This window comes from Aotus nancymaae, unplaced genomic scaffold (assembly GCF_030222135.1).
Source record: "Aotus nancymaae isolate 86718 unplaced genomic scaffold, 86718_ANA_hifiasm-v0.15.2.pri h1tg000028l, whole genome shotgun sequence".
Classification (NCBI taxonomy): domain Eukaryota; kingdom Metazoa; phylum Chordata; class Mammalia; order Primates; family Aotidae; genus Aotus; species Aotus nancymaae.
Genome location: NW_026988441.1, coordinates 11936011 through 11948092, shown reverse-complemented (window position 1 = coordinate 11948092; position 12082 = coordinate 11936011). Strand labels below are relative to the sequence as shown.

Here is a 12082-nt window from a genome sequence, read left to right as displayed (position 1 = left end):
CTGCATTGGTACCTGCAACCTTTGTCTTTCTCCTTCACAGAAATCAGCTCTGCATCCTTGTCTGAGGGCTCTGTCAGGCTACTTTCATGCCTGCCCCACTTTCCCTCACATGTGTCTTCCCTAATAAATTGTCTTGCATATCTAAACCAATCTTGGATGCATCTCAGTGGCTATAAACTAACATACCTGGTTTGATCCTTTGCACTTCATTTTTTTCTCCCTCTTCCACACGTAGTCAGTGACCATGTCCTAGTGTTTTACCTCTTTATATAATGTCTGTGTGTGTTTGTGTTCATGTATGTGTATTTACATAAGATGCATTTTCCACACACACACACGTACACACACAGATACACATGCACGCAGACACGTACAATACCTTTTGCATCTGTTTGTTTATTTCTGTTGCAACCATTTACTTTTAGACCTCACCAGTCAACTCAGGCTGATGATTAATGTTATGTTAGCTAGTGTCGAGGGGCACTTCCTATGTGCCGGGCCCTGTACTAAATTCTTTACCTGTCTTATTTCATTCATGTAATAATTCTGTTGGGTAGACATTATTTTCATTTTACATATAAAAAGATGGAGGCTTAGGAAAAAGCTTTCCTGGTGTCATAAGGCTAATAAGAGGTGGATCTGAGATTTGATTCTAGGACTACCTGACTTCAAGGCTAATGATAATGGTAGTAATACGGCAGCTGACATGTATGAAACATTTCCTGTGTGTGGCATTTTGCTGAAGGTTTTATTGATAATTACATTAAACCTTTAAAACAATACTGTAAGGCAAGCACTCTTATTGCAGTTTTCAGTTGAGGAATCAGAGGCTCAGAGAGATTAAGAATCTTGTGCAAGAAATTTATAACTGTAAACTCTTACATTAAGAAATAAAAAAGATCTCAAATCAACAACCTAATTTACAACCTCAGGATATAGAAGAACAACCTAAACTCAAACACAGTGAATGAAGGAAATAATAAGTATTACAGTGGATATAAATAAAATGAAGAATAGAAAAACAACGGAGAAAATCAGTGAAACCAAAAGTCGGTTCTTCACAATGAGATGAACAAAATTGACAACCATTAACTAGACTGACTAAGAAAAAAAGGAAGAAACATGAAATTACTAAAATCAGAAATGAAAGTGGAGTCTGGCCATGGTGGCTTATGTTTTAATTCCAGCACTTTTATGTCAAAGCAAAAAGATGGGTTGGGGTCAGGAGTTCGAAACCAGCCTGGAAAACATAGGAAGACCCTGTCCCTACAAAACATTTCTATAAAAAATTAGCTAGGCATGATGGCATATACTAGGTACTAGGGAGGCTGAAGGAGGAGTATTTCTTGAGCTCAGAAGGTTGAGATTGCAGTAAGCCATGATTATGCCACTGCACTCCAGCCTGGGCTGACCTACACAGTGAGACCTTGACCTTGTCTCTTTCTCTTAAAAAAAAAAGGGGGACTGGGCGCGGTGGCTCACGCCTGTAATCCAAGCACTTTGGGAGGCCAAGGTGGGTGGATCACGAGGTCAAGAGATCGAGACCATCCTGGTCAACATGGTGAAACCCCGTCTCTACTAAAAATACAAAAAATTAGCTGGGCATGGGGGCGCGTGCCTGTAATCCCAGCTACTCAGGAGGCTGAGGCAGGAGAATTGCCTGAACCCAGGAGGCGGAGGTTGCTGTGAGCCAAGATCGCGCCATTGCACTCCAGCCTGGGTAACAAGAGCGAAACTCCGTCTCAAAAAAAAAAAAAAAGAGAGAGAGAGACAGAAAAGTAAGTAGAGACATTATTAGCAATTCAAAAGCAATAAAATTGTAAAAGTACTATGCATAATTCTATGTCAATAAATTGGATAATCTAGATAAAATGAATCAATTCCTAGAAACATATGAAAATCTGAATAGACCTGTAATTAGTAATAAAATTGAACCAATAAAACCATTTGACAAAATTCAATATTCTGCTATAATAAAAACATTCTGACTATGAATGGAAGGAAACCACCTTGACATAATGAAGGCAATATGTGAAAAGCCCAGTGCTAACATAGTCAATGGAGAAAGACGGACAGTTTTCCCCATATGATCAGGAACAAGACACAGATGCATGCTTTTGTCACTTCTATTCAACATAGTATTGGAAGTCCTAGACAAGAAATTAGTCAAGAAAAAAAAGATACATTTGAAAGAAAAAGTAAAATAATCTCTGTTCACAGATAACTTGAACTTACATGTAAAAAACACTAAAGATGAAAAAACTGTTAGGATAAATTCAGTAAAGTTGCAGCATACAAAATCAACAGGCAAACATCAGTTGTGTTTCTATACACTAACAATTAACAATCTGAAGGGAAATTAAGAAAAATTTTCAATTCAAGTTAACATCAAAAAGAATAAATATTTTAGAATAAGTTTAACTGAGAAGTTGAAAGAATTGTACCCCAAAATCTACAAAATAGTGCCAAAAGAAATCAAAGATGACATCAATAAATGGAAAGATGTTTCATTTTCATGGATGAGAAGACTTGACATTGTTAGGAGGAAAACACTACCCAAGTGAGCTGCAGGTTCAATGTAATTCCTATCAGAATCCCAGTGACGTTTTTTGCAGAAATAGAAAAATCTGTCCTAAGATTCATATTGACTCTCAAGACTATAAATAGACAAACAATCTTGAAAAAAAAAAAAAAAAAAAAGAATGAACCTAGAGGACTCACACTTCCTGATTTCAACATTTACTACAAAGCCACAGTAGTGAATACAGTGTAGGACTGGCATAAAGGAGGACATAGAAATTAACAGAATAGAATAGAGAGCCCACAAAGAAATGCTTGCATATATGGCCAAATGATTTTGACAACATTCCAAGGCCATTCCGTGGGGAAAGGATAGTCTTTTTAACAAAAGATATTGGGAAGCTGGATATCCATGGATAGAAATGAGCTGAGCCTTTACCTAGCACCGTATACAAAAATTATCCCACAATGGATCAAAGAATGAAAGGGAAGAGCAAAAACTATAAAACTGTTAGAATAAAATATAGGGAAAAAGCTTCATGACATTAGATTTCACAGTGATTTCTTGGTTGTAACAGCAAAAACAGAGGCAATAAAGTAGGTAAGTTGGACTTCATGAAAATTAAAACTTTTATATATAAAAAATTAAAGTGAAAAGGTAACCCATTAAATGGGAAAAATTATTTGCAAATTATATATCTGATAAGGGATTAATCTCCAGACTATAGGAAGAACTACTACATATCAACAGCAAAAAATCCAAAAACCCAATGAAATATGAACAAAGGACTAAAATAGAGATTTCTCCAGGGAGGGTATACAAATGGCCAAGAAGCACATGCATAGATGCTCAACATCGCTAATACTTAGAGATATGTGACTCTAAACCACAATGATCCTGCACGCCACACACATTAGGATGGCTTTGATTAAAAAAAAAAGGCATGCAAGAATATCGAACAACAGGTATTTTCAAGTAAGTGGAAAAATTGGAACTCTAGTGCATTGCTGTTGAGAATGTGACTTGTTATAACCTCTGTGGAAAATGGTATGGCTGTTTCCGAAAACAAAGAATTGCCAATTGATCCAGCAATTCCACTCTGGACAAACACTCTAAATCTTAAAAGAAATGTGAACAGATATTTGTACACTGATGTTCACAGCAGCAGTACTCACAATGGTCAACAGGTGGAAAGAACTGAAAAGTCCATTAAAACATAAGTGAATAGGAAAATGCGGTATATCCATGCAATGGAATGTTATTCAATCTTACTTAACGAGCAATACAATTCTGATACATGGACAAAGTGTATGAACCCTTTGTGTGTGTACATATATAGTATATGGTATATGTAGTCTATATAATATATATCTATATATCTATAGACTATATATAGAATATAGTGTGTAGTCTATATATACTCTATGTATATACTATAGTCTATATATAAAGTCTATATAATTTATATATAGACAATATATTAGAGTATATTGTATATATATAATACATATACTGTATATATACAATATATGGTATATAGTATATATGTGTCTATATAGACATACATGTAGACTCATACTTATATATATAGACTTTATATATACTTATATATAGACTATATAGTTTGTATAGACTATGTATATAAAAAGTCTCTCTCTCTCTCTCCATATATATATACACACACACACACACACACACACACACACACACACACACACACACACACTTTTTGGCACTGCCCTTTCCCTGCCATGCAGGGTCCTTGTGGATGAATCTCTGTATGTCTCCAACTGTACGTCACTCACTGTCCTCTGTACTGTGTCCCATGTGCTGTGCCCACAGCCTCATACAGCCACTGACATCAGAGCCAGGACACAGCTCAGGAGTCTTCTCTGAGGCTTCCCATCTGCTTATTTCCCTGCAGGCTGACCCAGAGGACACTTGGCTTAAACTGGCAACTCGATTTAGCCAAATTCAGGACAGGCCACCAGGGCTCTTTCTCCGCACACACTGGTCCTACCCCAGGTGCAGTCAGGCAGGGCCAGTCACAGAGGAGCCTGAGGCAGAGCAGGGAGCAGAGTCTGAGCTGCTCCTCCCTCATCCAAGGGGCTTCCTCCTCTCATCTGGGGGAAAAGCGTGAGCTTGTTTCAAAGCCTCAGATGTTTCTTGAAGCTCATGCAGTAGGTAAAAGAAAACAAAGACGTGACAGAAAGGGATGTGTTGGTGACAACGAGAAGCAACTGATCTTGAGGCCTCTCCTTCTTGTCCCTCTGTGAAGCCTCTTCCACCGCATAGGGCTCAGGCCTGACAAAGCCCCCTCCCTACATTGCTCAGGCCGGACACAAGGTCAGTCATGAGAAATCAGGAAAACAAGGAAAACAGAGTCTGTAGAGACCAATTGGGAGGGTTCAGGAGGAGAATTTAGGATTTGCTTGTGCCTATGGGACACAGGCTGGGAATAAAAATGTTTTCCTGACTTTCTCTGAAAGCCAGATAGACTCCATCTAAAAACCTACTGCCAATGATGCTGGGATTCACTTACCAACGACTTTGATCTTCTTGACTGCGAGCTTTCCCTTGCCAGTGACTGAGTTCTGAGCAAAACAACCATAGCGCCCACTATTCTTTGTAGTGATTTGGGGAACAAAGACCTCTTTTCCTGGTGGCAGAAATGTCCCATTAACGATCCAAAGATACTCTGCCGGTGGGTTAGAGTCCGCGAAGCAGGTGAGGTGGAGGTTTCCACCTCGACGGTAAAGGGTATCTGAAGGAGAAATCCTGGAGAAGTCTGGACCATCTGGAACAAAAGAATAAAGCCACAGGTAATGTCCTCTGAGGGAAGGCAATGGTCCTGGTCAGTTAAAGGGATACAGTGTTCCTCTGAGCTAAGACACACCCTGAAGTCCTAGCCAAACCCCCTCTGTGTTCACTGAGCCGAAGCCTGAAGTATTCACCGGTTTCTCTCATCACAAGCTGTTGACCCCAGGTCTCCCATGACAAGCATCCCTCCCCCTATATTCTTGGTCAAGACTGTGCCCACCCAGGTTTCCCAGGGCAAGAAGTCATGGCCAGCTTGGGTGTCCAGAAGTAAAGGTGTCGTACTTGAACCTGAGAGAGACTGAGAGTCCTGGCCTCTGGCTGTTTGGATTTGAGCTGGTGGCCTGGTCCACAGAGGAACAAAAGATACTCACAGAGGACATTTAGGGTGACTGGGTCACTGCGGATGGCATCCACTGAGGTCTGTATTTCACATTCATAGGATCCTGTGTCATTTCTTGTGACGTTGTGTAGAGTGAGGGTCCTGTTGTCATCAGACCATTGCATCCTGGGACTGAACGGGAGGCTCTGACCATTAACCCACCACAGGTAGGTGGCATTTCCAATTTCAGGTACACAGGTTAAGGTTACCTGATCGTCATGTTCCACGGCATTGAATTTGTTGATGGTGATGGAGGCTTTGGGCAGCTGCCCTGTGGAGATAACAGAGAGAAGATTGCCCTGTGTGGCATCTTTGATTCCTCCACAGGCATCTTTCAGTCAGAGTTGCATCTCCCACCTCTCAACCCACCCACATCCTTGAAAGCCAATGGCTGGTATGTGTGTCACAAGACAGATGTACGATGATCTAAGGATTCCAAGACAGTGAGGCCACCTGTTCTGTCCTAGGGAAGCACAGGCTTTCTCAGGTGTGAATTGAGCAGCAGTGTTGGGTCATGAACCGACATGTAAGTGGGAGTCACAGCCCCTGGTGCCCCTCCCAGTCCTTCCCTAATCAGCTGACTGGCTGGCCCACCTTGGGTTCCTCACCTGGAATGTGTGACTGCTGGGTCCCTTCCAAATTCCATCCTACTTTGCCCCCTTAGGTGTATTTTCTCTGCAGCTTCCCTTTCCAAGGACATTCTAGAGATGAGTAACAATGGGAGTTCCCATTGTCCTGAAACCCTGAAGGTACTGAGCAGCCTGGCCTGGGACTGGATGTTTCAGCAGAAATAAGCCAGGGGAGACCAGAGTCAAGCCTGGAGGTCAGTTCAGCCATCAGGCAGTGGAGGCACAAGGTGGGGCAGTTTTCCCCAGATGTTTCATGGTGACTGACTTGAGCCAGTGACCTCTAAAGATAGAGCAGAGTCCAAGGAATGACCTAGAAAGAGTGAAGGGGACAGGCAAGAGCTGGTGGCTTTGGAGCAGAACCATATTCCCTGTCCTGGGTTCTTGAAGTTTTCTCTCCTTCTGCAGAGGGCAGGTGAGGACCATGGAAATCCTTCTAGCAGTACACATGGACATTTGCAAATGCAGGGCTGACTGGTGGAAATGGGGAGCATGAACTGCTGGAAGTCTGGTCCTCACGGACCATGAGTGTTTAATGGATATGAGACAGAAATTTGGGAAGAAGTTTTGCAAATTTTTTTTTCATTGAACATTCTACTCTCTGATTCCATGGATTTGACTACTCCAGGGACCTCATATAAGTGGATTCCAGAGTGAATCAGAGGAGAGACTGCTGGTTGCAGGAGCTGGTAGTGAGGAGAATAAGGAGTTATTGATGGGTGTGCAGTTTCAGTTATGGGAGATTGGGAGTTTCTAGACATCTGCTGTACAGCTTGATGCCTATAGTTCACACAGATTGAGTATTTCCTATGCATAAGACTTAGGATGAAAAGGGTTTTGTATTTCTGACATTTTTTTTGATTCTGAAATATTTGCCATATACTTACTGATTCAGCATCCCAAATCTGAAAGATTCAAAATCCAAAATGCTCCAGTGAGCATTTCCTTTCAGCATCAGATTAGTGGGCAAAAGTGGGAGGTGACAAGTCAGATATATTCCTGCCTTCTTTTGTTCCTCACCACGTTTCTAGCTTGGTGATTAGTCTTTGGTGAATTCCCTACTGGCCCTGCTGCACTCGTATATTTTTGAATGCTTTGAGATGTGAGAAGGGCCGGTTGTTATTTTCTGTGTCATCAGAACTTTCCACCTTCCCATGGTTGCTTCTTACTCTCAGTGTCTATGTTGTGGCAGTCATTAATAAGAGCCTGTCAGGTCAGATTTAGGACAGATTTTTCTAATTTTGCAGAAACTGTTACTGGGATTCTGGTAGGGGTTGGGCTGAAGCTGCAGCTTACTTTGGGTAATGCTGTCTTCCTAACAGTATTGAGTCTTCAAGTCCATGCAAATGAAATGTCTTTCTATTTATTGATGTCATCTTTAATTTCTTTCAGCAATGTTTTGTAGTTTTCAGAGTAGAATCCTTTGACCTTTCTGGTTAAAATTATTTCAAAATATTTTATTCCTTTTGATGTTAATGTCAATTGAAATTCTTAATTTCCTTTCAGATTGTTCATTGTTAGTGTATAGTCTAGAGAATCATCTAGAAAGAGTGAAGTGGACAGGCCAAAGCTGGTGGCTTTGGAGTAGAAACATTCCCTGTCATGGGTTTTTGATGTCCCCTCTCCCTTTGCAGAGGGCAGGTGGCTCTTTCCTGCTATCCAGATAGACCTCACTGGGAAACATTGCCAGTGCTCTAGGGATCCACTTACCAGGGACTGTGATCCTCTTGATTATGAGATGTGTTCTGCCAGTGTCTGAGTTATGGATGACACAGTTATAGACCCCTCCATGTCTTAGTGATTTTGGGGATAAAGAACACTTGTGCTGATTGCTGGAACTTCCCATCAATCAGCCAAGAATGCTCTTCCAGTGGGTGAGAGTCTGTGAGGCAGGAGACCTTGGGGATTTCCCCTGGATGGTAATAGTTGTATGAAGAAGAAATGGTAGGGGCATCCAGGCCATCTGGAGCAAAGAGAATAAAGCCACAGGTGATATTGTCAGGGGGAAGGGGAAGCTCCTGGTCTGTGGAAGGGCCACAGTGACCCTGTGAACCAAGTCACAGCACCGAAGTCCCAGGCAAACCCCTGCTGTGTTCACTGATCTGGAGCCTGAGACACCCACCTGTTTCTTTCATCACAAGCTGTGGACCCTGAGCCTCCTGTGACAGGAGCAGCCCCTTTCTTCCCTTTGTTGATTAAGGCTAGGCCTGCTCTGGTTTGCCCAGGGCAGAAAATCATGGCCAGCTTTGATGTCCAGGGGTAAAGGTCTCTGTATTTGGACCTGAGAGGCCTGGCCACTGGCCATGTGTATCTGGGATGGAAGCCTGGGCCCACAGAGGAACAGACGATACTCACGAAGGACATTCAGGGTGACTGGATCACTGCGGCTGGCACTCACTGGGTTCTTCACTTCACATTCATAGGGTGCTGAATCATTCTCCGTGACACTGAATAGAATGAGGGTTCTGTTGTCATTGGACAGCTGCAGCCTGCTACTGATTGGGAGGCTCTGACCATTTATCCACCACAGGTAGCTTGCACCCCGAATCTCAGGTTCACAGGTTAAGGTCACAGTGTCGGCCTCCTTGGGGTTTGAGTTGTTGGTGGCGATGGAGGGCTTGGGAGTCTCCACTGTGCAGATAACAGAGAGAAGATTACCCTGTGTGGCACGTTTGATTCCTCCAAAGGCATTTTTCAGTGAGAGTTGGCATCTCCCACCTCTTAGCCTACTGAAGTCCTTCAAACCCCATGGCAGGTGTGTGTGTGTGTGTGTGTTACAAGACAGATGCATGGCAATCTGAGGGCTCAGAGATAGTGAGGCTGCCTGCTTTATGTGGGAGAAGTACAGACTTTCTCCAGCATGAATGGAGCAGCTCTGTTGGGTCATGCAAAGACACAGGACCAAGAGTCACAGCTCCTGGTGCATCTCTGAGTCCCTCCCTCTCCAGCTGCCTGCCTGGCCCACCTTGTGGTCCTCACCTGGAACATGCAGCTGCTGGAATGTTTTCAGTTTCAGTTTTACTTTTCCCCCTGGTATGTTTTCTCTGCAGCTTCCCTTTCCAAGGACATCCTAGAGATGAGTGATGATGGAACTTACCATTGTCCTTTGGGTACCCTGTGGATACTGGGCAGCCTGGCCTGGGACTGGTACTTCAGCAGAAGTAACACAGGGGAGGCCAGGGGCAAGCCTGGAGGTCAGTTCAGCCATCAGGCAGTGGAGGCCCAAGGTGGGGCAGTTTCCCCCAGGGGTTTCATAGTGACTGACTTGAGCCAGTGACTCTAAAGATAGAGCAGAGTCCAAAGAATGATCAAAGAAAGAGTGAAGGGGACAGGCAAGAGCTGGCAACTTTGGAGCAAGACCATGTTCCGTGTTCTGTGTCCATGATACTCTCTTTCCCCTTGTAGAGTGAAGGTGAGGACCATGTGGATCTTTCTAGAAATACATGTGGATGTCTGCAAATGCAGAACTGACTGGTGGAAAGGGGGAGCAGGAACTGCTGGAAATCTGCACCTCATGGATCATATGTGTTTGGACATGAGACCAAAATTTGGGAAGAAGTCTTGCAGATACTTTGTCTCATTAGACATTCTACTCTGTGATTCCAGGATTTTGACTACTCTATGGACCTCATATCAGTGCATTCCCGAGTGAGTCAGAGAATAGAATGGTAGTTGCCAGGAGCTGGGGTCAGGAGAATAGGGCATGGTTCAATGGGTGTGCAGTTTCAGTTATGCAGGATGAGGAGGTTCTAGAGATCTGCTGTACAGCTTCATGCCTATAGTTTATATGAATAAAGGATTCCTTATGCAGAAAGCCTAAAACCAGAAGTGTTTTGGATTTCTAGCTTGGTTTGATTTTGGAATATTTGCAGTGTACTTAATGGTTTAGCATCCAAAATCTGAAAAAGTTTAAATCCAAAATGCTCCAGTGAGCACTTCTTTTTTGCATCACAGAAGTGGTCAGAAGTGTTGGATTTTGGGGCATTTCAGATTTTGGATTTTTAGATTTTGGCTGCTCAATTTGTAATAATGTAAAAAGTTGTCAGGAGTTCAGACCTCATGTTATATTCTGACTCTAGTAACAGAAAATATTTGGTGGCAACATGAAAATTTTTTCGTAACTGGACATTTTTATTGATGATCCAAACATCTAAGATCAATTGCTGGTAGTAGTATTTCTCTTGATAGCAAAATAAGGTTTAGGTGTGTTGTGAATTCCAGCAGGATCACACTATGCTCAAAGGAAGAAGCCGAAGGTGAGTTGAAATGAGCCACTCTCCAAGTAGAGAGTCCCAATCAAAGGACAGAACTGGTGAGAGAGAGAGTCTTAGGTGTGTCAATTACATAAAGGGAGGAATGATGCCAAATTAAGAGAAGTGATGTGTGTTGTGTTAGTAAATATAGAAAGAGCTCCCTGCTTCTCATTTCTGTGCAGAGTTAGGAAAAATGGGGAGGAGCCCACAACAGGTATGTGAAATGCTTTCTCCATTTTCTCGTAACCTCAGGAAACACAACTAGAGTTTAAGTTCATGTTAATTAGGAAGAGTCTAAGTGAGATGCCAGTGGCTTGTGTGTCTCTCCACATGAAGAACCCCAACTTATGAAAATGGCATCATCATGAGGAAACAGGTGTATGTGGAACAGACAGTAAAACCATCAGATAGCACCCACCTGGACACCTCCAACTGCTCCCCCAAACCACCAGTATTCCCATTACATGTATGTTACAGACTTTGTAGTTCACCCACAACTATAAAATTTAAAAATTGCTATTTTCAATACAAAATATTAAACATGTAGTTGACTATGTTGTTCTGCTTGTTTTTTTCCACCCTTTTTGAACTTTCCTGTTTCAGTTTTGGACGTTCCTATTGACACATCCTCCAGCTAGGGATTCTTTCCTTGGCTGTGTCCAGTCTATCAGTAAGCCCATCACAGGCATTCTTCATTTCTCTAACGGTAGTTTTTATCTCTAGCATTTCTGTTGATTCTCTCTTAGAATATTCATCTCTCTGCTTACATCATTCATCTGTTCCTGCATGGTGTCTTTTTTTAAATTTTGACCCTTAATCACATTTCTTTTAAATTCCCAGTGTGGGCTGGGTGCAGTGGCTCACACCTGTAATCCCAGCACTTTGGGAGGCCGAGGCAGGCAGATCATCACAGGTTGGGAGTTTGAGACCAACTTGACCAACATGGAGAAATGCATCTCTACTAAAAATACAAAATTAGCCAGTCATGGTGGCAGGAGCCTGTAATCCCAGCTACTTAGGAGGCTGAGGCAGGAGAATTACTTGAACCTGGGAGGGAGAGGTTGCAGTGAGCTGAGATCATGCTACTGCACTCCAGCCTGGGCAAAAAGAGCAAAAACTCCATCTCAAAAAAAAAAAAAAAAATTCCCAATCTGATAATTTCAACACATCTGTCACATCTATGTTTTGTTCTAATCCTTGCTCTTTCAAATTGCATATATATATATTTACATATTTATATATATATATATATATTGTCATAGTCTGTCTCGTATGATTTGTGGAAAGTCAGACATGATGTAGCGGGTAAAGGGACTTGAGAGAGCAGGCATTCAGTGATGTGATACTGAGTGGAGAGGGAAGGGTTCTGTGGTCCTGGATGAGGTCGGTGCCCTGGGCTGTGAATATCACAAGTGCCCCTGGGCTGTGAATGTCACAAGGGGCACTTGTGACATTCACAGCCAAGGACACAGCCCAGGACACA

The 12082-nt window shown here is 42.5% G+C and overlaps 1 protein-coding gene across 1 annotated transcript in view; it reads right to left on the bottom strand.

Annotated features, from left to right (window-relative positions):
* Positions 1-12082, bottom strand: part of LOC110568162 (pregnancy-specific beta-1-glycoprotein 7-like) — a 59619-nt gene that overhangs the window by 39513 nt on the left and 8024 nt on the right. Inside the window, exons 5-7 of the mRNA XM_064382124.1 lie at positions 8702-8977; positions 5713-5991; positions 5064-5318 (exon numbers count right to left, since the gene is read on the bottom strand). Coding sequence (XP_064238194.1) covers positions 5064-5318; positions 5713-5991; positions 8702-8977 — 810 coding nt within the window. The remainder of the gene's footprint in view (positions 1-5063; positions 5319-5712; positions 5992-8701; positions 8978-12082) is intronic.